General features: G+C 41.1%; 2 protein-coding genes across 4 annotated transcripts in view; both read left to right on the forward strand.

Moving 5' to 3' along the window:
- The first annotated feature begins 1,564 nt into the window (after nt 1-1,564).
- Nucleotides 1,565-5,438, forward strand: LOC124182315. Its single transcript, XM_046569424.1, has 7 exons — nt 1,565-1,578; nt 2,506-2,902; nt 2,980-3,104; nt 3,361-3,585; nt 3,664-3,799; nt 4,770-4,899; nt 4,997-5,438. The coding sequence occupies exons 2-7, from the start codon at nt 2,516-2,518 to the stop codon at nt 5,080-5,082; spliced, it is 1,089 nt and encodes a 362-aa protein (XP_046425380.1). The 5' UTR covers nt 1,565-1,578; nt 2,506-2,515; the 3' UTR covers nt 5,083-5,438.
- A 4,826-nt stretch (nt 5,439-10,264) lies between these two features.
- LOC124182302 (one cut domain family member 2-like) overlaps nt 10,265-25,820 on the forward strand; it is a 41,933-nt gene continuing 26,377 nt past the window's right edge. For 2 of the 3 annotated variants that reach the window (XM_046569385.1, XM_046569387.1), the window contains exons 1-2: nt 10,265-12,921; nt 22,284-22,391. In XM_046569385.1, the coding sequence (XP_046425341.1) occupies nt 11,355-12,921; nt 22,284-22,391 (1,675 nt within the window). In that variant the 5' untranslated portion in view covers nt 10,265-11,354. The remainder of the gene's footprint in view (nt 12,922-22,283; nt 22,392-25,820) is intronic. The other variant, XM_046569386.1, reaches the window with a different exon arrangement.

A 25,820-nucleotide genomic window follows, 5' to 3' on the forward strand; every position in this document is an offset into this window, starting at 1 on the left:
TCTAATAAGGTGTGAAGCTATACCGAGTTTGAAAAAGTATTACGCCTGAGCTTTTTCTATGAGTTTTCAATTTCCGGATCAAAAATATATATTACCAATCATTTTATTCGGCATTCAAATATTTTGCCAGCTAGACAGCACAGAAGTATAAATAAAGAAAGAAAATTATTCAAATAATATCGATCTTCAAAACTGGCTTAACAATTTACGCTTTACCAAAATAAAATTATGCAATTCGTTTGCGAATATGGAAACCAAAATCCGTACAAATAAATAGATTGACACTCATCCTTCCTATCGGAAATACTTCTCGCATATCCAACAACTGCAGTTTAAATTGAAACGACTGTAGTGAGCGAATGATCCACTTTAACGATACACACATGCGCTGCGCAGCAACTGCTGCAGCAGCCTTTTACGTTTGCAAATTGACAATTCGAACGCCAATTTCGATCGTAATTAACAGTTACCAAATAACAGCTTCAATCCTTCGCAAATGCAAAACGGGAACGATATTCCTTTCATTCACAGTGTTCATGACATAAAAAATGAGTAATTCGATATTCTTATCGAGTCTCAAATTCGACCGAACTATAGTCGATAAATTGATATCGTACAAATTTTTGCTGTGTTTACTGAAAGTGCGACGTGAAAGAAATTAACTATTTCTTGGAACGCGATCCTAAAGTTGAAGAACTTTAAATAAAATATTTTTTGAAAACGAAACGGTGTTACAGAACATTCTGGTTTCAAATATTTTCCGCTGACATCCCAAGAGGATTTTTCAAGGTTCAAGGATGGGTTGGCAGCGATCGTATTTTAAGAAGTCAGTCAAGTGCTCCGAATCCTGGACCAGCTGCAACGTGAGATAAGGAGTTTAACCACCGTAACACACATTTTTGCTCAGGCGAGCGTGCTATCGATCGATGGGGATTATAGCTGGAAGCACCGATTCTAAACAAGGTAAAAATCAATTTTTCAACAACTCGCATACAGGCATCAGCACAGATGAGTTAATCACTGTCTTCAAAAAAAAAAAATAAATAAATAAATAAATAAGTAAAACATTACCAGACGATAGAGTTCGAATTCATATCCGGGAGACGCAGGTTACAAATTCGGCAAACCAATGTCATTTAATATTAAAAATTGTTGAAAAAAGGATAATTATTTTACCAGATAAAATGAAAACGTGTGGAACATTGAGTTTCGATAAAGATGTAAAAATTAGAACAGATTTTCAAAAACTATCCACTCCAGAATATTTAATTATCTACTCATCGTGTGATTATGACATAACCGAGAAAATGTTTCAAAATTATGTATACAGAAACTGAAAACAAACGTATCCATGTTGTAGGCGAGTGGCTTATCGCTAAGGGAAGCCGTAAAATTTTATGCAATCGGAATTAAAACTGTGAATCGAAGGAACCTGGCTGGCTAAAATATTTCTTTGAAATAGCGATGAACCAATCGACAATTTAACTTAAATCATTGAAGGTCATTGCGATTCCCTTGAAATCACATGAGAGTGGTAAAGAAATTAAGCGACAAGCGGTTGAAATTATGGAAATTGTTGTAAGTGTCAAGCGGTAAACGTCAAATGATTTCATTTCGTTAGCATTCTATCGGCTTCTAGGTTACAATGTACTTTCCTTGATTTCCACTTCACCAAGTGAATTTCAGTGACTTCTTACAATTCCTCCCTACGCAGGAATAACTGAAAATCGCCTAAAACGTTCGGAAATCGAGAATAACATTAAAAATCACTTGGCACAATGGAAATGAAGAAAAATCACGTGATAAGATAGAAATAATTAGAAATCATGCGAAATAAATGTTAAAGGGGTTTCCTACTGTGACCAGCATTCAAAAACGCTAATTTTTTTAAATATATTTCGGAAAAGCTACAAATTCAATATTATCAATGTTTTTCGCGGCGGCTGATATTTCCCGTGCTTGATGGGTTGGCGTAACTGATTACACAAATATGGTTGTATCTGAAATAACAAAAAAAAAGTAATAATAACAATAATAACCTCATCAACTACATGGTATCAGCTATGGCGTGACGGATTTTTTTTTTTTTTTTCGTTTTTTGACTTAGGTTTCGAGAAAAAATTTCTGAACTCTTTGTCCCTCTGGAAGTAACAATGCGTATTATTATTACATATATTGCACCAGAAAACGTACCAAAAAAATCGTCCGTCACGCCATAGATAATACTATGCAGTTAATGAGGACATCTTTCACTTTTTTTTTTTTTGTTTCAGACATCAGCCGACACGAAGAAGAATAACGTGTAAAAAAGTTTTAATACTTTTTGATGAAAATTTTTACACACACTGGTTAAGATGTACCTAAAAACATGTGAAAAAATTTGTAACATTAGATTTGTAGTTTTACTGAAATAAATTCGGAAAAAATTATCATTTGTTTTATCACGCAGGTCAACGAATTGGAATGATTTATTTGATTTCCAAGCGAATGGCGTCTCGGTTTCAGAATCCTTGGGATGGCCGTCTCGCGATCTGAGACGGCGAACGTTGTGTTGTTGGCCAGATATATATCGAGGAGAGGCGCAGCAGATGTTGGGCGTTACTCGAAAGCGGCGACAGTGTTTCCTGAGCTAAACGCGATGGCGGACAGAGGTGAGAAGCTGCGGTCCTCGACGGAGTCGCGACGCTCCTTGGAGAACGCGAGAAAAGATTTGATCGGGATCCTCGGTGAACTGGAAAAAATCGGTCTGACAACACGAGCCAACTTACATCTCCGGGCTTACACTCGCCTCCGGAAGGCAAAGTTTTGTTTTAAAAAAAAGCATGCTTTCTTCGCGGCTGTTTTAACAATGCTGTTTATTCGATACGCTAAGGATGATTTGATGCCTACGCGACGTGAGAAGGTGAGCGAGAGAACCTTTCATGATTTTAATCAAGATATAAATATCAGGGTCTAAAATTTCTTGTCTTATTTTCAAAGTGCATCATCGATATGCCGTCCTCGGTTCACCAAGTATTCAGACCGCCGCAGGATTGCTCGATGTGTTTGGGGATTCAACAGGTTGATAAAGTGACTAAAATCGATCCGGCGCTCTTCGAACTTCGGTGAGCTTAAACGCGTTTCATTCACTCCGTCCTAATTTCGTCTAATAAAATCAGCTTGCCTTATACTTGAAGAATATGGTCTAAATGGTAGTTTTTTTTTTTTATTTTTTTTTTTTTTACAAAAATGACAAGATACGCAGACGATCTTATAGACTGAGGGATACGGTGTTTTAAATCGTGCCAGTTTTCATCACTCGTGAATGAATCGTCAAAATTTATCTCCAGCTGTAATTGTAATCATCGGAATATTTTTTAGATACGCTTATTCCGGCCAACCGGTTGTCGTCACTGATGCAACGACTAACTGGACAGCGCCCAAGGTGTTTTCATTCGCCTTCTTCAAGTCGCTGTACGAAGGACAGGAAGCAGACTGTCAGTTTTTTCCGTACAAAACCGAGTTCAAAAGTCTTCGAGAAGTGTTCAACATGAGCACCAGTCGGGCCCTTCAATTGGCTGGAACAAAGCCGTGGTACATCGGATGGTAGGGCAACATAATTTGTTTTTTTTTTTTTTGAAAACGTATTTCGATTGATTTATTCTATAAATTATGTGACTAAAGGAGTAACTGCGACGGGGAGATCGGAGCGACGTTGAGGGAACATTACGATATTCCTTACTTTTTACCGGATACTGCAGAGACTGAAAAAACTGATTGGATCTTTATGGGGAGTTCCGGATATGGGGCTCACATGCACGTGAGTTTTGGGCAAAGATTTCACTTTCGCGTGATCCAAGATTCGAAATTAATTTTTTCTTTATCAAACAATAACAGCAACAATTGTGGCTTACCCGATTGTGTTACGGCGACGGGGAGTTTTTTTTTTTTTAAGGAATATGACAACACTTGGAGCGGTTTGAGTTTCAGGACTTTATTATTTATAGTTTCAACAACAGATTAGAATTTTTTCATGGAATTTAATAACAAAATGGCGGTTAGACGCATTGTAACAGAGTAAAAAAAATTTTAGAGTAAGAATCACCTTTTCGGTTTAGTCATCGTTTTTTTTCAAACATGTGTGATTGTGAACAAAAAATTGTTGTACAATTTTTGTAAAAAAAAAAAAAAATTTGCTATTGAAATTCAAAAATCTAGGTACGAGGTCGAATCGATAAACAAGTTAAGATTGTGTAAAAATTTTAAGTCGATCGGATAAAAATTGAACGAGGAATCTGCGCCACCGGATTGAAAACGCGGTCGTTCGCTACTTATACCCGCCATGTCGCCATTTTGTTATTAATTTCAGTGAAAAAATTCCAAAACGTTTTTCAAACTATAAATAATAAAGCCCTCAAAATCAAATTTCTCCAAGTGTTATAATATTCTTTAAAAGCAAATTCCTAAAAATATGTATGATTGTAACCCCCTCCTTTTAAAGTCACCTGACCGCACTGATCCTCGTTAGCAGCCGAATCCAAAAATAAATTTCTGCGTTACTGACGACAACTTTACAGCCAACTCGACTAGTTGATATTGTTACTTTACCCTCGGCGGCATCTCGAGGAATGGTAAAACGGGTTATGAATTCATCCCTGAATGCGTCGAGGGGTGGAATATACACCCCGTATAACCCGTACGGTTATAATCGATCGAGGTCGAGCAATGCGGAGAGCCGATCAGCCGCTACCCTCCCGACGGAAGGTAATACAGGGATCCTTTTTTCCAAGGTCGACGACGTCAAACATCCTTCTTGGCAGGCTCAACTCAAAGGTGAAAAACTCTGGATACTCGAACCACCGAGGGAGTGTCACTACACCTGTAACCGAATGACGGTCACCGTTGAACCCGGGGAAATAAGTATGAGATTAGGAAAAACAGAAATAAGAAGTTGTCGTTTTATCATCGACTGCCGTGTTGAGATAGGATTTTATCAATATCTCCAATTTATCCACAGTTGTTCTGGACACCAATCGATGGTACCATCAGACCAGGATCGTGTCCGAAGAAGTGAGCATCACGATTGGCGCCGAGTACGATTGAACGTCCTGTTATATTCGATTATCAATAATACAATATTGATGTATCTTCAAATTTACTGAGTTCTACTACTACCGCATATATAATTAAACTGCAATGTGTGTACAACGCTCTCCTTGCGCTATCAGACACTCGTATGCATGTGCATATATGCGCGCGTTCGCTCGTGCGTGTGCGTGTGTGTGTGTATGTACTCAGCTGCGATGCTAAACGCATGATCTCTGATACATGATACTCAAGTATGTGATAAACGCGCTACCGTTGACAAGCCTTGCTCCTCTAATTACCAGCTGTATCCTTATATTTATCATGTGTGTCAAACAATGTGTTATATCCTCGCGAATTTATTTGCAAACTTATTCACGATTAATTTTTTTTTATCCTCTTGCCTCTATCTGAATTTTTCTTTTTCTTTTTCTTTTCATTATAGAATGAATAAAGTTTGTTGGTGGTAATTCAACTATCCACACGGGGAACACAAGTAGGTACACAATTATTCTAAAATTGCAATTTGAATATAAATTTGGTGAATAGAATATGAAATATTGTTTCGATTCAAAATTTAGTTGAATCCAATTTGTTTGATTTTTATCTGGTATAAAAAATGAGATAACTACGCTTTGTACAATTCGAAAAACTTCTTCGATTGCGAGAATCGTCGAGCGTCAGCGACATATGATGACGATCCGTCGTACCGTGAAGAATTTACTACTTTTACACTTTTTCACGAAGTAATAACGAAAGACTTGATATTCTCCAACCTAAGAAAATCGACAGGCATATATATATTAATACCGTTGTACATAAATTCACCAACATTATGAAACTTCAGAAACGTTATCGAAATTGATTAAATTTTGAAGCAAAGTCGATTATTCGTTACAAAAAAAAAAAAAAAATTGTTAATTGCAAGCGTAAGTTGCATTGTCGTAATATATATGTAGTGTAGTCTACAAAAATTCAATCGAGCATCTTTTTCCCGCGCGGATTTTTCATTCATAATGTTGCACCGTACGTATGTCGTATAATTTTACGTATGCCGGTTGGCTTTAAACCGCCAGTAAGTAGAGTGCTTGCTTGCGCAAAGGATTCGAACTGGGCCTGACGGGCCCTCCGCAGATGGCTTGAACTCGCACCTGGCGGCAGGTGAGCACTACCCTGGGGGCCCCCTCCGTACAGGACGGTAGCTCACTGCAGGACGAATGGGAACGTGCCCGATACCCAAGCATGCTCCGAGTCTCGATCCGGTGGTGAAGTTTATGCGATCATATGTTACCAGCCACTGGTTAATGCCGGGGAGCTACATATGGGCCCCATCAAGACCCCTGCAATGAGCCCCGGTTGGAACCCTCGCAGGGAAGCGCGCTCGGCGATTCGAAAACTCCTTCTATCGCTTTGGTGGGACAACGGTTATTCGAATTGAGATTAGTTTTTATTTATTTTTTTACAATTTCTCACGAATACCTTACATTCCTTTTTTATTATTTCAATTGTTGCAGGTATATACGAGATTCTCTTACGAGATGACAACCTTCTTTCCTGCAGTCGTACTATACGTGCACCGATCCGGTTACAACTTTCGACCAAACTTTTTTAGGTAAAAATTTCGATTTCGCTACAATTTGAATGTGTTTGTTATAGTGTACACTGAGATATGAAAAACTTTCAAATTTTTTAACCTTTAGGCGTCACTCTTTCACGAGAAATATGGTGATCAATTTTGCCACGTTTTTTTTTTTCTTGTAGTAGAATAGTCTGATCTTTACGAATATGATATTCGTTCAAAGATATAGGATCCTCAGAAACTGTATAAAAAATGGGGGGGGGGGGTTCTTCCGATATTTTTAGTGCCGTATATGCAAAGGCCAAACAAATTAATTGTGCTTTCTTCTTTTTTTCATTATGTGTATTAAGAATTCGACATTTTAGCTTGGTGGAGTATATCTTGAATTTTTTAGAGTGGTATAAAATAATATGTGACAAGAGTGATCAACGTATGCTGTATAAAGAAGTAAAATTCTAAAAATTTGAAGACTTTCTGATCTTACAGTTAGTGTGTATGCGGAACTATAAAATATACAAGTTTTCGCCGGATCGGAATTTTAAGGTTAAAACTAGCTGCCTGAAAATTGGTGGATCAGGGCTTATATTTCATTTATGGCTAAATATACATGTAATACGGGATTCGGGTTCCATTTGAAAATTTATTTTGGCCATAACTAATCATACATCTATATGTATAATAGTTTTGTAGGTATCGATTTGTATGTACTGAAGAAAACAGTGTCGGGGTCGACTCGCCGGTTGACGCAACCTGCTGTGGAATTAAAAATTGCAGCGCCCAATTGATATTTTGATCGATAAATAACACGACTGAGCATCGTCGGGCAACCAGCGAGTTCTGCGAGTTTATAACCTATATGTAAGGTATGTAAGAGAAGGTTTGTCTGTCGAATTCGTGGTTTACGTTGGATATAGGAATATTGATTTTTTTTTTCATATCGACAAAAAACAAACAACTGGTACCATTTCAATCAGTCAATCCAAGTAATTCGATTTAAGATATGTAAATAAATGGGAGAAATGATTCTTTATATCGATAGTTGAATCGATAAAAGACAAAAGGTATGCTACAAGCTCGCAGAGTCCCTTAGCTTTTTTGCAATGTTGAATATCAGGAAGGATTTGGCGTAGGGATGTAGAGAGATGGTGCAAAAATCTATATTCTATAAAATTTTGAGGTGTGAAAAGTCGGATATATAAAATTAAAACACTGGAACGTCAAGTAATGGAAAACCGGAATGCATAATCATCACCATTTTGACGATTCTACATTTTGGTTTTCCATTCTTTGACCTTTCTAAACTTTGGTTCCTATACATTTCGGCTATCTACATTTTTAAGTTCTATGGAATAAATTATGGCGTTTTTGAAAATTCTACAAAGCGAGCCTTTCGTCTTCCGATTTTTCGATATTTCATTGTTGCGATGTACAACAACACGAAGCCGCGAAACAAAGCCCGTTATACGCGTCGAAGGTAGGTACTTGTCCACGAAAGTGTAGAAGACACCGCGTCTTCGCACGTGTGTATATGACTATACACAAACACATGCGTGCATTTACATGTACATACATATATATGGTTTACAGCGTAGCGCCGGCGACTAGGAGAAGCCGGTAGCGCCGCGCGGCGACATTTCACCGCGAGTATAAGGGTACATAATACATATCGGTCGTCGTATCGATTAATTCCATGTGAAACTCTCGCCTCCCCGCATCCACCCCTCACCACCGAACGGCACGCGGCGCCCCTTTACCGCCCCGCATGGCGCCGCGACGCCTCGTATAGAGCGAGATATCGACGCTACATCGCTTCTCGGAGCTGCTGCCCACGCAGCCACAGCCCCGAACCTACGCCATCCCTCAGGGCCGTCTCCACCCTCTGACCTCCGCTAGGTTAGGACAAAACGCGGGTCGATACCGCGCGCCGATAAACCCGACGCCTCGGTTTTCCGTTTCGGTTCGTCAATTGCGATCGAATTTTCGCATCGGACTTTGACTCAACCAAGTTCGGATTCTTTCCACATCCTCCTGGACACTATGATGGAAGTTATTTTCGATGGAACGAAACGCAGAAACTTCAAGTTCGACATTTGATTCGCTCATTGTACGTACAACGGGATGGACACGCTCGTTCATCCTCCATTTTGATGTACCGCGTGCAAACGTTATTTTATACGACTAGTTTTTACTTGCAGGGGCCCCATTTTCGCGCGGGTTTTTACGCCGACCGGACGCCCCTGGGTGGTAGTCACCCCTCGCCGCCAGCCTCCCTTGTGCATCGAGTTCGTTAGAGATTCCTGTTGCGAGATCCCCGCCCTCCGGTGCGCAAAGTCGCGATCCGCGCAGTTCCGTCGTTTGGTAGTAGTTACGTCTCTGTATATTCTGGTTGTCGCGTCAAACCTCGTGGTCTCTTCGATACCGTTCGATTTGCGCGTTTCGAACTCGGTAGTTGTACGAAAAATGGGAAGGAAAGATACATTAGCACATAACCTTCGGTAAAACGTTGCTGGGTATGGATTTTTACGGACGCGTCACATTTTCGAAGGAGTCGAGCCGAGCATCGGTGTTGAAATAATATCGCAGTGCACGAAATTCACGCGTATTAAACAATCCGAGAAATTACGCGTGCACGATCGACATCGCATTGCGACATTGTCGAAAATTTTTATACCGGACGATATAATAATTTAGTGCAGTGCGGACGTATAAATACTATCGCTTTACGTTCATCGGTCGCCGCGATTCCGCGCGCAGTTTACGCGCGCCTCTCTCAACCTACTTCGAACGGTATTGATTCAAACGATTGACGTACGGATTCGAACGGCGTAGAGCCTCGATTACAGAGTTTTATAATTTTTCGCCAATGAGAAGAGCAGAGAAAACTTTGCGGAGGAAATTTTTTTCTACCGAATCTCACCGCTATTCATCGTCGATGGTGAACCAATCGTCTCGATCATGATTACATCGCGTGATCGTTTACACGATGAAATCGTGTACAAAAAAAATATAACACCCAAGTGAGACACTGCAATAAAGACAAAATAACGAAGCGAAACAAAAGACAGTAGAAAGAAAGATGGACGCTCGGTATAACTGCAATGTGAAAATTTGTCATCGACGCAGGTGGCTGTGAAAAGTCGCAACAACAGCATCAACGTACGGTGCAAGGAGGGTGAAACTAGCTCCGGGTGGTCGATTGGACAGTCGAATACGACGTTATTGGTTAATCGAACCGAGAGCGAGCCGACGTGCTATCGGAAAATCGATAGGCGGCGGTAAAACACCACCAGCAGCGTCAGCATCGGCAGTAGTAATGGTGGTAGTGTCGGCGGGCAGCGGTGACGGTGGTGGAAAGGGTGGTCGTCGTGGAGCAGCCTGCACCCCCCCTCGAACGTAGTTGTCTCGGTGCCCGGAGAGTCCCGGCCGTCGTTTTAGGGACGGAGTGTGCGTGCGGTATTTTCCCCGATCGAGTAGAGACAGACAGAGAGAGAGAGAGAGAGAGAGAGAGAGAGAGAGACTCGAGTACAGAATAAGTTGGATAAAGGGCGGTTCTCCCCGCACGCGTTTTACTCGCTTTTTGTTTATTTGTTTGTTTTTTTTTTCTTTCCCTTTATTTTTTCAAACTTATTTATCGTGTGTTTCGCGGAAGTGTAACGGACCGGATAGGCGAACCGCAGTCTTGCGGCACCCTTAAAACGAAGCAACGGTTGCTGCAGGGGGCCGACAATAGCCGGCCAGACTCTACCTGGAGGAGAGACTCCGTGCGTAGCGTATGCAAGGAGAAGCTGAGACTCGGAGGAGACTCGAGCCTGGTTCCCTACTCCCGTGTCGTGTCGCGGCGTTATAAGGGACACCTGGTGAGCGGCGGCGTGTGTCTCTTGGTGTGCAGGGGAAGCAAGGGGGCGGGAACCCGGGTGAGCGCCGACGCGTCAGAGACTGCGTCCAGGCGGTGGTGTTACTCACTCGCCTCGCGTATGTCATGGGCGCTCGCTGGCCGGCGCTTATACGTTGCCGCTTCCTTATGCCGACGATCCGAGGATATAACTGTCATCGGGACTCGTTGTCAGTGATGGTTAAGAGCTCATCCCGGCCGAGCCGCGTGCCAGGTGAAGCTGTTTGTTACTACGTCGAAAAATACCCGGTACTAATCGGTCGTCCCGTAAATCGTTGTTGTTCCACCGTCGTGATAATCTAGTGACACCAGTGTCGTTTTATGTCATACATCCACGTATTTGTGACGCGGGTGCTCGGTTTACGTGTGCAGGTTATGGTTAAGGTTTATTGTGATGACACTGCGTCGTAGATGCCCGAAGTTGTTTACCGTTGTGTCTCGATGAGGCTGACAAGGTACGAACGTACAGTGCCGAAGGGGGACGAGCCGTTGTCATCTTGTGACGGAAGAGGCGAATCAACGACGTGACGGGTGCAGGGAACGGTATACGTATTGCGTTGTATAATATATAATATAAACAAACAAAGGAGTGAAGAAACGGCGAGTGCGAGTTCGGCGAGGCCGGAGCGCGCGCGTGTGCAATAGAAACCCCTCGCGAAGGGTGAAGGAAGACGGTGGTTGTTGCGGAGGTGATAGGAGACGAGGTGGACAGGGAAGAGGTGAAAAAGAATAGGAGGAGGAGGAGGAGGAGGAGAAGGAGAAGGAAAAAGAAGCAGGACCAGCCGACAGGAGTGTACCAACCGGACTAAATGTGCGTCAATGGAAGGTATAGGCAGCAGTGTTTCCGATCATCAGCACCATAGCGAGCAATTACTGGAATCGGTCGATTCTCCGTCGGCGGTAATACCGTCTACGCATGGCCGTGGCGGCGGTGGGGGCTCGAATGGTAACTGCGTGGGTGGGGGTAGACACCACGAGGGCAGTAGCCACGGTGGCGGGGGTGGCTGCGTTGAAGGGATGTCGTCTGCCTCGCAGAGTCCCGATATCGCGTGCGCGAGCCTACCGTTGGAACTGCTCGCCTCGGCCGGTGCACTCGGCGTCAAGGAAGAGAAGGAACGGGAACTCGGTGTCGCGGAGGACCTGTCCTCGTCACAGGAACCACCAGGAGGAGAAGGAGGAGGAGGGGGCGGCGGCGGTGGAGGCGGTGGAGGTGTTGGTTCCACTAGGGAGTCATTATCCGTCATCGTGCCGCCGCAGGACGTCGACGTCGACTCTCGGGACGCCGACTCGGAACTCTTGAGTCCGGGTAAACTCTCGCCGACATCGGGGATAAGTGTATCAGTGGCAAGCATGATCGACGCTACGGATTTTCGCGCTATGCAACCTGAGCCTACTTATCAGACGCTAACTTCCGTCGCCGAGAGAATGTCGCCGCCTGGTTTTAGTCCGGGTTCCTCCTACGCCACCCTGACACCGCTCCAACCGTTGCCACCGATCTCTACTATGAGTGACAAGTTTGTTTACGGTGTACAACACACCGGCAGCGGTGTTTCCGGTAGTTTTGCCGTAATGCAGAACAACGGTCTTGGTAACATCGGACTTGGTATCGGGGGTTCGCCTTATCCTTACGACAAGCTACCATCCATGGGTATGTCACCTCCGCACAATTATCCCTCGCCCGGCGCGGGCCTTCAACCAAGTCCCTTGTCACCCCAGAGCGCCTACAGTCAGAGCGGTCTCAATTCACCTCACAAGTCGGCCAGTCCGCACTACGAACCTGCCTTTTTACCGAGGCTACAGCAAAGTCCGGCGGCACTTAGCCCACCATCACCACCGACCTCCGCTGCGGCCAGTTTTGCACCAACGCATCACTCGCCGCAGAGTTTATCGGTACCGACATCCTCGCCACCGCCACCGATGCAGACGCAAATTCAACAGTCGGCTTTACAGCAGCAACAGCAACAACAACAGCAACAGCAGCAGCAGCAGCAGCAGCAACAACAACAACAGCAACAGCAACAGCAGCAGCAACAGCAGCAGCAGCAGCAACAGCAGCAATCTCAGTTGAATCAACACGCGCAACACGCTCAGCATACTTCGGTTGTTATGAAGACTGTATCTTCGGCTGGTAACGGGGCCGGTGAAGTTGAGGAAATAAACACGAAGGAATTGGCACAGAGAATCAGTGCCGAGCTCAAAAGATACAGTATCCCTCAGGCGATATTCGCCCAACGAGTGCTGTGCCGGAGTCAGGGTACCCTCAGTGACCTTCTTCGTAATCCTAAACCTTGGTCGAAACTGAAAAGTGGTCGTGAGACCTTTCGACGGATGTGGAAGTGGCTACAGGAACCGGAGTTTCAGCGGATGTCTGCCCTCAGACTGGCAGGTTAGTTTATTCGATCCGAATCCTGATCGTTCACACGAAACCCGCTTTAAAATTCCCACCGTTAAACCTACTCCCGTCATCCCTTCTTATACCGAGGTACAAAAAATCCTGACACAAACGTGAGACAATAGCCGTTGGTTGTATAAAGAAATGCAGAGTTGGTTCAAATCATTCCATATCGGTACATTTGAACCGTTCTTCATTTCCAAGGGATAAGCTCCGGACATGACGTGTGATGGGTATTTATTTATGGAGGAAAAGGTAGCGCCAAGTTTTTTTTTTGGGGTAAAGGCAGGAGCAATAATTACCACCTCGTTAAGGGTACCGAGACGTCGGCAAATCGGTGCAGAAGTAAAGATGCGTGTTGCAAAGCATTCTAAGTAATTCGCGTTGGTACACGTGCTCTCCACGTGGAGGAGAGAGAGAGAGAGCACAGACTCCTCCCTACCATATCATTCGGAGATAACAGCGCGCCAAATGCCACTTTTCAAATTCAACCTCCTTTGCCCGACGTAACACCGCGTACAAAGTATTGATCGCAGTCACGCGGGATACCTGGTGATAACCGCGCCGTCGCGGCCGTCACGACGCCGCCATCACCACGCCGTCGCCACGTTTCCGTTGTAACACTTCACCACCGCGATTCGTATGCCGACAAAAGGACCCCTCGTCACTTATGCCGGAGCATTTCACGAATCTCTATCCTGCGGACGCACGGCCGCAGGGATTTATTATCGCGGGAAAAATTTCAATTTCGAGGTAGCGATTTTTGAGGGTTAGATTTTAGCCGAATATGCAGCGGATACCTTATTTTATGTACGCGGGGAATTCTACCCGCCTTTGAAAAACAAGAAGGAAGCCTTTGAAGACGCGTCCAAGGCACCGAACACCGTCTGATTAATTCATTCCGCCCGTTTTTACACTTCTTTGCCATGGTAATTTAAGGCTGTCGCATCGCGTCGGTGGAAAGAGCGTCGAGTTGCTGTGCAACGGTGCCTTACTTTTTTACTTTTACTCACTTATCGATGTGGCTATAGAATGCACCGGCATTATCACCGCGTCAGCATAAGTGGACCGTATATGCATACCGAGATTATCTGACAATCAGCTGTACGTTAAGCTGCAACATATCCTAGATCAAGTAGTGTCTCTACTTCGGTGATAAGTTGCATACTGTTTCAGGGTGGCCACACACCTGGAAAAATCAGGGTACGTAAAAGGGGTCATGGAAAACCTGGAATTGTCAGTAGATTTTTAATGTGGTCATGGAAGATATTGAAAATATCAGTTTTCTATCATGGAAAATAGAAATGATTTTTTTGAAGTAACAAATTTACTTTCTTTCGTCGACAAACAAATTGTCTTAAACTGGTTTTTTTGTACATTATATTTTTCTTCAATTTCAATTGAATTTTAACCGAATATAGAGTTAATAAGCTGAACGATTTAGGTTTTAGTAACTTACTAGAACTGGGAAAATGTTACGGAAAGCTAGGTTTTAGATCCTGGAAAAGCTGGAAGTGTCACGGAATTTTTTTCCCACAAATTTGTGGCCACCCTGTGTTCGGATCTACGTCGTCGACAGTACTGGAAACACTGTCGTTTTCTTGGTTCAAACAGTTCCGTGCTTCCGTCCACGGAACACAGTTTCAAACTAGTTCGCAGCCGGTACCAACGCCATACCCTCTTAGATCCGGATCCTCGTAAGCTTGAGTGTCACTGAAGACAATACGTTCCGCAGAAGGGTTCCTCCGACCAAAGCCCTTCAGATCACCACCCTATTGTCACCTACGCTGCGGCTATGCCTCGGTTCAGATATTTCCGCGGGAAGCTGTGCTGCCCCACCACATCCGAGGTACGAGATGCTTAACCCTCGCTACTTTATTTTTTTCCATTCGACGTTCGCGCGCGGTCGTATTCAACCTTTGTAATTCCGCGTATTCATTTTCAAAATCACAATTTCAATCGAGGTCTCGAAAGTTCCGCTGCCGAACGCAAACACTCGCTTATATATATATATATATATACTATGCACCCTAAAAAATGTCTCCTTGTCAAAGTTGTTACAATTGATAAGTCAACGCCGGAATTTTACAAGCGTATGAGGATTGAGGTAAAGGGTGGTTAGAAAATTAAGTTTGAAACCGCAGAAGCAATGAGCCGGAAAAGGGTCATGTCATGTTTTCACCCCTCTCTTTTTTATTTTTTTTATTTTTATTACCGTTCCCTCGTGTGCAGCCACGGCAGATACCCACGTTTCGGTTCGTGTTTGTTGCGAGATTGCGTGCAAGGAACGGCAAAAAAATCAATATGGAAACACACCATTTCACTTTATGGGTAGTGTAGGTGGACACACTACGCGTTGCGCGACGTTACCTGTATACCTACGTATGTACAATGTACATGCCTGAGGGTTTTGTGGTGTTTATTCTAGTAAACGACGGCTTTCCAACGGACCGGACGCCTTATTACCAATCCACACACGCGTCAGATACACTATTCTTTCATACGTTTTACCCATAGCTGCATTTACGAACGCTCGTATATCACCATCACCTTCATAATACAGAGCAACATAATCTATATATATATATGTAATATATATATATACGGGAGATACGAGTCTAATTGGAAATACTTCAAGCCAATCACCAAACTCTCAGTGATAGTTCTAAATCGATTCTTTGGATTCAAATCTTCGATTGTAGTACGAGAGGCCAGATGTTTTTGAATTAGAATAAAAACGTAAGAAGGTGTTTGTAAAGTATTTTTAGGGAGGATTGAAACACTTTTCCAAAATCAAAATGGCCGCGATCCGCTCACTTGGCATTTTATTTTTGTTTTAAGATCGTTTTGACTATTCGTTGCTTACTGAGGTTTGTTTTACCGCACGGAGAGCTGTGGCAAGATTAGTTTCGTTATAATGTTGCTAAAAAAATTGCCTGTGCGGCTCAGTATTACAACGAAGCTTGTAAAATATTCATAATTCAATTCGTCGCTGCAGTCAAGGGTTTCTTCTTTTTATTCTATTCGGTCAAATTACAAAATGCATAATACTTGAGGGTGCCATACCATATGGTACGTCACAGGGTGTAGTATGTATAATATGTTTGAAATGAACGTTGCATATGCGTCATGGGTATGTATATTAAGGCAAAATCGTGACGTCAGCTCGCCGCGTGCGCGTCCCGTATCATTTGTCGCGGTCGAGTTGTTTCTGTATAACAGCGGGTGACGCGCGAATTTCAATTCGAATTACACACTACAGGTATATAAAAACAGAATGCGTTACCGCGAAAGGAACTCGACGAGTATTCCGAATTCAATGAATAAAATAAAAATAACCAAAAAGAAGAAGTAAAAAAAAAAAAAATTGAAAGATTCGTGGGAAAAAGTTTGAACAGTACGATCATAATATATCCTGTCCGTATAATTAGGGCGGACAGGATAGATGGAATACAATAGCGATTTCAGTATGTTTGACACTAGGTGCTTCTTGTTCTTGCTTCGGAGCTACCTCCTGTCCACTACACGTAACGGTGTAACTTTCATTCGTTGTCCCGGAGCACGCGCCGAAATTTAATACCTACCGAGACTCCTCCGTGGCGGGAGACCTTACGTGAACGCAGCCGTCAGTAGACCTGGGCCGTCTGCTGTGTTCATGCTGATGGATACACACACTCATCCGTTGCATGGCATAATACCTACTTTGTGGAACATCGGGGCGTTCGTTCGAGTCCGCGTGTCCCTTCTGCTTCTTTGCCCCCGCGCCCTGCGACGGCCAACTATATCGTTTTACAATTTTACGGGATATCCTGTCGCGCGGCGTTACTATCCGCGTAGCAAAGTCACACGAAAATTGGAAATCAACCCTTTGAAACTTTATATATAACAATATCCCGTGAATTTTGTTTCTTTAATAATTCTTGCGTATCGACCTCCGGTACGGATTGATTTACACGTTTTTGTCAATTTTTTACTTCTCATCAGCTATCGCGAATTTTTAACATCTTGGAAACGGCTGGATGAAAAAATTCGATATTTTTATGGGGCTTTGAATTTCAATATTAGCGGGAAGGATAACCTAAATTGCGGTAGTCAATTTTTTCAGAAACATTATTCGAATCTAATTGTACAAGCTAATTTTCAAAATTTTTGAACAGTACAAACATTTTAACATTGAACTTGCGCGTAACCTATTGATCGAAGCAAGCGTTCCGAGAATATACACGAGAGTTAAAATACTGCAAGCGGAAACGTTTCTATGAAAAATAAAAAAACCAGTTTTCGCGGAAAACATTTTGAGATCATACTTGATGGTCGTACACTAACTTATTTAGACTGTAGAGCGATAAAAAATAGCGTGAAATAAATTGGCCATGTTTTGCCCGTCTCAATTGTGTCCAGCTTGCGCAGTTTAGTCAAATCTGGTGTTTTTATCGGGCCAAAATCCCTATGAATGAGTCTTACAATTAAAACCGTCGATACTGCGGTTAGATCTGTTCGTTCCCGCGTTTTTTTCGCATCAATTCTTTATCCGACTAAAGTTTACCACACGTTTATTCACTCGGTGATGTACTTTCCGATTAAATTTGTATACGAGAGGTTATAAAGGTTCGAAAGGTAAAAAATGGCGCGGGAAATTTGCTGCTCGAATTCCGACCCTGCTTCTGTTTCGGCGATTGATCGAGGAGGGGTAGATAAATTCGAATGAAGAGTTGCCGCGGCGATGAAAGTTATCCAGAGAAATAATATAGACAAAGAGTGAAGTCTGAATCCGGGGTTTGGAAAATTCGCATCACAGAAAGATTAAATATATCTGCATACACAGAAATCGAATAGAATACGTGACGGGTGTAGATAATTCCGGAGAGCTGTGAATAAAGCCAAGGTACAAATTTTCACATACAGATCCACAGATGCAACGTTCACAAAGTCGAGGTTGTATTATATACATAGATACACGTATTCGAATAAGGGGGACGAAGTACGACGTACGGCACCGACTAGCAATTGAACTTTCTCAGTCGTCTGTACATATTTTAGTCTGACATGTTTGTTACAAGTTTCACTGGCATCCAGAACCAACAGGGATTGTCTCCTCGTCTCATATACACTCATTTCATAGTGTAACCACTGTTCCGATCTGAACTGCAGCCACCTATTTCAAATGCGAATTATTTTCTCAATAATATCGGTGCTACGTACACACACAGACAGAGTGATCGGTATGCATACGTCGGTACCGAGTGAAGTGAGCGCGTTACAGGGTATCCAACGTTCTATCATTATTTCACCATATTTTTAGAGAGCATTCGCATCCGACATCTTATGTACCCTATATATGTATACGAAATGCATCTCGTACGGAGAGCAGATGATAAAACGCGACGCGTCAAGTTATTCGACGTTTTTTTCCCTTTCCTTTCTTACTCGCAGTCGATAATCAAAGTAGCAAGTAATTTTTACCATCAATAACGTTTCGAAAAGTTCAATTTTTCATATACCTACCTGTATAACTATAATACTTATACATTATATGATACCGAGTCGAACTCGTACATCGCATACGCGAGACTCAGAGCTCGGGTCAAATTTTCCTTCGGTTAGACGGTTGATAAAGGTAACTCGATGCACCTGGCATATTGAACGATAAGCTTCTCTCTCTATAACTCAGTGTTGCCAACCGTATGATATAATTTAGTTGTTGATCTGTACTCCACGTAGTTTCCTCCAACCGCAAATTGTGTGTTCCAGTTTATCATTTACTCCCTACTATTTTTTTTTTTTTTTTTATGTAAAGACGAGGGTTCCTTTTATCGGCTGTTGACACGATTTGACTACAAATTAAGGGCCGAAGGACAGGGTTTCAAAAAATAATCGACAACCCCTGTACGCCTGAAACCGTAAGAAGAAACGATGGATAGATAGACAGATAGACAGACAGATAGATAGATATAGTTAGATACATGCATAGATAGATTAAATTTATTTTATCAAATCAATATTGGCAAATGCCAATATTGGCTAAGGTATAAATAGGAGAGAGACAGAAGATACTTAAAAATAAAATGCACAGATTTGAAGAGAAAAGAAAATATTATGTACAGAGAGAGAGAGAGAGTGCGGAGAAGGAATTGTTGTGCGGGCACAGGAGGGTGGAGCGGAAAAGTTGGCGGTGTGGGGAGGGGAGGTATCAACGCACGTGCGTAAAGAAGTGACTAACATCGTATACCTTGTACTGTATACGCAACCCCGCAAGCGTGCGTCAACCCCCACCTAAAGCGTGGCGATCATCATTACAGATACAAGCTGGACGCGCGTGTACAACTCGTAGGAAAAACCATGTCGGCGACTGGGTATGACGAAAATAACAAAAAAAAAAAAACATGCCGGATATTTACTGTGAAACTCGCCGCTTAACGTCAGAAAATATGCAACCGGAGTTACATTTTTAATACGCTGGAACAGAGAATGTAGGTTCGGTTGCCTAAATGTCGGCGTTGAGCGCGGTGAGTTTCACGGAAAACTTTTGTCGATAATCGATGATTGTTTTGAAAAATGGTAGGAAACACGCGCAGCCATGATTGAAATGACATTTGAATAACCGTGTGATTCGCGCAACGGTTTTACTAATTTGTTTATTACGCGTGCGTTAAATTTACAGAATTGTATGAATTTGTGGAAATATTGTTTGTCACCGCACGTTTATTCGAGTCATGCAATTTGTTTTGTTACTTTGTATGTATGCGCATGGCGTGCTGACTCATCGAATGTAAAAGTGTGAGGAGTCTCGTCTCGTGTCTGGAAATGCATAAAGGCGTAACCCGAGCCAACCTAACCTCAAACGAATTGGAAAAACAGGGTTGCCACCACTACCGTAGTAACAAAGCTGAAAAGGACTAACATTTCCTAAACAATGTCTGTCCCAATCTTGGCGGGAAAAAGAAGAAAACTCTAAAAATTAAGGTGTAACGAAAAACTTATTTCACTCACGCATTCGGCTAAAAAAAAAGTATATACATAAAAAATTCGTTCCGCTTCTTCTACATATTTGGATTTGAAAAAAAAGTAACGTACTACCGAATTACATAGAATAGTTGGTTAATTGTCGTTCTAGAAAGATATAATCAGAGACGGTTTATCGTAGGGTTTCACGTCAAGGTATATTGTACACATGATCCGAACATTTCCTTACACAATGAATACCCGAAATCCTGACAAATCCTGCTATCACTTTTCTTTCCGACTATGTATTGTGTGCACCCGAGATGATTTTCGTCTCTGTAGTAAAAACGGTCCGATCAAACGAAAAGATAAACAAACAATGCCTTCACTCCTTTACTTGTGAAACAAAGGAAAAAAAAGAAATAAATAAGAAAGAAAATTCCTTTCCGCAAATTGCTTGCTTTATTCAACTCTCAAAGCATGAGAATTAAATTAGATATTGAAATGTATAAACCAAACGGATAGACAATCGCACCTCTAAATAACCTCTTACATGTAAATTTAATTTCTTTTTCTTTCTCGATATTTTCATTCTATTTAGTGACTACTTATACATGCTTTGATTTTGAAATTTATGTAAGTATACGCAAAATCGAGGAAGGCATTCGTGTAGAATTCTTGCTGTTTATTGTTTATCGCTTGAACGATGGTCGAGTTTGTCTTGTTGAATTTATAATTTTGTATAGTAGGAAAAATAATATACCATCTAGCTCAGGCGTGTGTACTTTTAACATCACCCGCGGAATTTGAAGTGTAAGAAAAAATTATTCTATAATAATTGATCGACGACGAACTGACAGAAGTTTATTTATTCATTTATTTATTAAATTTTTTCATCGTATTTGTGAATCATGTAATACGAAAATCCTATTCCTAAATCGAAGTGCCTAGAATTTGAATAATTCTACACTCGTCTACCCGCTGACTGTCCAATATTTCCATTTTCCCGCTAAGATACAACGATAAAAAAGAAATTTATGGTAAAAAAATTTCGTTTCTTTACTAATTGTAAAATCTACGATAATTATAGTATGTACGCGCATGTTTAATACATCTCTGAAGGTATAATAACAATGAGTTTTTCTTTTGCTTTTTTTTTTTAAATGCAATTCCATACAGAGATATATTTTTGCATTATAAATTATAGATGAGTAAACTGTTGCTTACGGTTAAAATTACGAAAATGCCTTATAAACAAGAAACTAGGAAATGAAAAATTGGCAATTTCAGTTATGTTTCCTATTAGTTTTGTAAGTTGTGTGGGTGCGACTATGTGTGTGTGTCATGAATACTTGTAGAGCGTATGAAATCTATCAACTCACAATTAATTTCCATCGTGTATCGATCAATTGATTACCTTAATCTTCGAGTTCGATCTCGACGAATTATAACAATTGAAAATAGAAAACAGAACATTCTGCACACTTCTACCACCAAATTGACGAAAAAATTTTATTTTACCTTTTTTTTTTCTTCAAACATTTATACGTTGATCGAAAATACGAACTTCGGATTCTGCAGCTGTATGTAAACTGTCAATTGAACGGGAAATTGTAGTCGCTCAAAGGATGAGGTGAACACATCCATACACACATGACAAAATTAATTCCCGGATTGTATTTTCAATTAAGCGACATCAAAACAATGTTATTTATCTGAGGGAAAAGGATTAACTTGAAGCTGTACACGAATTGTCACATATCGTTGAGTATACGCGTTATTTGATCTCGTATCTAAAAAAATTTATAAATGCGTGACGTTCGAACGAGGCACAAAGAAAAAAAGAAAAAAAAAAAAAAACAATGAAAAAATAAAAATGAGAAAAGAGAAAACTACAAACAACCGGTACACATGATCGTAATGTTTCATTTTAAGCGGATCGTAAAATATGATTGAAAAAAAAGAACCGTAAATTTCACCCCAGCTGTCATCGCGTGTTCCTCTCTCTCTTTGAACTTAAAAAAATTATTTCCTTTATTTTGTAAAAAAAAAAAAAAAAAGATAAAGTAAAAGGAAAGATATACAGAGCAAACAATCCAAATCGTAAATTTCTTTCAAACAGCGCGTTGCACAAAACTTTGTTGGTACTTTTGTTATTTTCAATTTTCGTAGGTATGATGAAAATTTTTAACACTTGTGCAAGTGTGTCTTTGTTTATTATACCTTGTAGCAAGTTGAAATTTGTCTTTGGTTGTAGGAAAATGGAGAAAGAAATTTGATACCGTCGATGATGAGGCGAGAAAAGTAAAGAGCGAGTGAGATTGAGAGTGAAAAAGGACGAGCGAATGAGAGGATTTAATAAAGTGAATTAAAAAAAAAAAACACAAGGTGTGTGTCTATCGGTTTGGTTTTAGCGCTAAGCAACTGCTCTGAGAGTGGCGGTGACCCGGACGGCATGCTGGACCCTCACCATCCCGGATCCGGAATCGACACGCACCACCAACAGTTTCACAACTCGTATGGTAATATCACTATCGTCATACTATATACCTACCTATATACTACTCACAATAATATCGTTAAATTATCATTAACGTAAGGTATAATTGAAATAACCATTTGATACGCAGTGCAAATTTCATCGATTCATCTATACATTATACGACAAGAATTATTTTCATTTACACTCTTCACGTTATATATTAATACGTAATATAATCAGGGCGGAAAGTGGGACTATAATTCTTTTTTCAATAAAACAAAAAACACGGTCTTATTATCCGCCCTGATACAAAATTCTTCGGTCGCAATTACGTGACGTAACGCTGCAGATATAAAGAAAGGACGAAAACGTTTGTACGGAAAAAAAAAAAAAAAACAAACCAATGAAATACGCAAATCGACAAAAGTATACACCGTTTACGTTAACATAACCGTGATGAAAAATAGTTCGAACATTCTTCGACGCGAAACGTAGATTAAACTAAATTTAGGAAAGGAAAATCACAGTAAGTAACCTAAAGCCGATTTCAAAACCTGTTGTCGGCGATTCGAAAGCCAAGAAAGTAAAAAATAGAGAAAATGAAAAAAAAAAAAAAAAAAATGATCGTCGGCGAGTGAATCTTGGGATTGTAGGAAGGAAAGTAATCTGGGTAGTTTGCAGGAATTGGGGACTCATTCAAATCTCAACGGTTAAAAAAATTTTCCAATCTATCGTCTACAAAAGTTTTCCTCCCCGTCTCTTCCTACCCCTTTTCAAGACTCGACATTATCCTGCAGGGAAAACATCCCGTTGTATGTAATATACATACATATACATATATGTATATGCATGCATTTATACATATATATATATATGTAAATATATGTATGCAGTGCAACCATATATATATATATATATATATATATATACAACCATATATATATATATATATGTATGTATGTATGTGAAAAAAGTCTGCTGTAGCCAAGAGCCAACAACCAACAACGAACGGCTCCCTGCAACGGTGGAATCTAGAGTCCATTCCTTCTGCTTTTCCTCCTCCCTCCCTCCCCCGACATTTTCCCTCCTTTTTCTTTTCTTCTGTATTTTCTTTTTCTCGCTCCCCTCCTCCCCTTCCCCCCCCACACTTATTTTGCTCTCTTTTCCTCTCCTTTCTCTCCTTTTTTCTACTACTTTTTTTTTTTTTTTTTTATCTTTACTTCCCTGCACCACCGTCCGCCCCTGCTTCACCCTCCGACGACCCGCCGAACGTCTTTCCAACTTCCCCCCAACGGCCCCCCCGGGAATGGATATTGATTTGTATACAACCCAACTACGGCCCGAAACTCCTGATACAGGTACCAAGAGGTGTCTAATTAAACGTCTAGCGCACACAGGGTTTAGTTTATACAAGTAATATATGATTAGTCGATTATATGTAAAACTTGTATGTACGCATATTGTGTATGTACATGTTGTACAGTTTTCAGATAACCGCATGTAAGTATTGAAAGTAAGGTGTATTTTTTTTCTTTTTGAAAACTAATCATTTATCCAAGCCGACAAAAAAAAAATCCTGTCGTAATCACTTCGGGCGACCGTCGGAACAGGATCACCTCGACCGACTGTATAATACTGTGAAAGAAACAAAACAAAAAAAACCAATAACAGTATTTAGGTTGAAATTTGTAAAACATTTCGTAATTTTTTCAACTGAATATAGCAAATATTTGTCGAAGATACGGTTAGATGTTCTCAAGCGAACGTACATGACCAGGATTTAACGTATAGGTACGATATATACATGTGGAATTATGTGTTATACATACACTACCACTTTGCACAACAAGCGTGGCAAACTAATTAGCTTCTTGTTAGTTGCATTAATTGGCAGAAAGTTAATACACCTTTGATGTCGGGATGTTTAAAGGCTGACTTTAAGACAGGTACATTAAGCTGATGCTATGCAAAGAGGAATACGTGTACACGTTGTGGTAAGAATAAATGCGCTTCTCCGCATCGCGTGATTATCTTCTTAATCATCGATATTCTCTGAGGCAAGGTGCAAGGTAGGCAAAGAAACTTCAAGCTTCTTTGAAATGCTTGAAATATGGTATCTAACAAATGTGTAACAATTCATAATAATCGTTTCGTACAAAACAAAGAAAAAAAAAAATAAGAATCGCAGGATGAAGAAACAGTATCTCGATGACAAGTTCAACAGGTTTCTCTTCGAAATAGAATTTCAAAAGTTCATGGATAAGCGACATACTCTCTAACCGATCGGTCAAAGGTGAAGTTAATGCAACAATGAAAAAAGAGATGGTCAAAAATACGAGTGCCAAGAGAAGAGAACCGAAGCCGAAACCAATCAAATGGTGATGAATGATAAAAAATTGACGGTCGAATGACTGTCGGACCCTTGGGTCAGTATCCACATGCCTTATTCGTGGTCTACGAAGTAATGTAGTCGTTGAAAAGTTGTGCGGGAATATTGCGTGCTTACGGATAGACAGACAGACAGACAGACAGTCAGTCAAACAGACAGACAGAAAGTGTAACTTGTACCAGCGACAGATAGACCGCTAAAACTTTTTCGGTAAAATCAGAGAGGCACGTCACGGTTGTAAAAGTTTTCTAGTTGAACGAGTGTTTAATAGTGTGAATCAATTCCTCGATAACATCAATTGTCCCGTGGTGGATGAATGTAGTCGTACGAATCTCCAGAGCATTGCGATTGTAAATTGTTGATGTGTTTTAGGGTAAAGGCTTTCAGCTCGCGAAGTGGGATGGGGTGAACACGCTTGAAACATCCTGTTTTAAAATCTTTTCTAAGTAGCTAATGCCGTTAAGACGTCGCCTTGTTTTTTAGCCAGGCACTACTCAGTCGACGACCGCTGCGTTACGGGGATGGAGACTTGAAACTTTCGAGCTGGACAATACAGTGAAAGAGATAAATTCGCTCATTGGAATTCGCTCTTCTTCTCGGAGTATCCAGTCGTCGAAATTGAAGACGATCTAAACTCGTGAATCTTGATTTTTTCACGGTTCCATAACGTAGGTTTGAATTCGATCCTTGCTTTGTCTAGAGTTCCATTGTCATTGAAGAACTCTCTCAGTTTCATTATTACATTATTTTTATTTCATTTTTTTTATTCTCATTAATTGCGGCGTTTGATGGACATCGCAGTAAAAGTTAACGCGTGAATAACAATCTTCGTTAGAAGCGTGAGCGTAAGCTTTGGGCATCGATACACGGTACTCAACTCTGTGAATCGCTCTGAAGAAAGAAGCCCCGCCGCCGCGCGATGCACTGCTAAGTGTTCCTAGGAGTAGATATTTCCAACGTGTGAAGATACATGAATCTTAGCATGTGTGGAAGCATATACCTACGTTCTTTCTCTCTATTCTCTCTTCTTCTTTTTTTTTCTTCTTTTTTGAAGTGTGTCAACGCGCCACTTGACGATAC

The sequence above is a fragment of the Neodiprion fabricii genome, chromosome 5 (genome assembly GCF_021155785.1).
Source record: "Neodiprion fabricii isolate iyNeoFabr1 chromosome 5, iyNeoFabr1.1, whole genome shotgun sequence".
Classification (NCBI taxonomy): Eukaryota; Metazoa; Arthropoda; class Insecta; order Hymenoptera; family Diprionidae; genus Neodiprion; species Neodiprion fabricii.

Bases quoted from the DNA above. Each gene is read 5' to 3' on its own strand.
- LOC124182315 (XM_046569424.1), top strand. From the start codon at position 2,516: ATGGCCGTCTCGCGATCTGAGACGGCGAACGTTGTGTTGTTGGCCAGA. The intron at 3,586-3,663 runs GTAGGGCAACAT...ATGTGACTAAAG, and splicing joins AAGCCGTGGTACATCGGATG to GAGTAACTGCGACGGGGAGA. The intron at 3,800-4,769 runs GTGAGTTTTGGG...CTTTTTTCCAAG, and splicing joins GATATGGGGCTCACATGCAC to GTCGACGACGTCAAACATCC.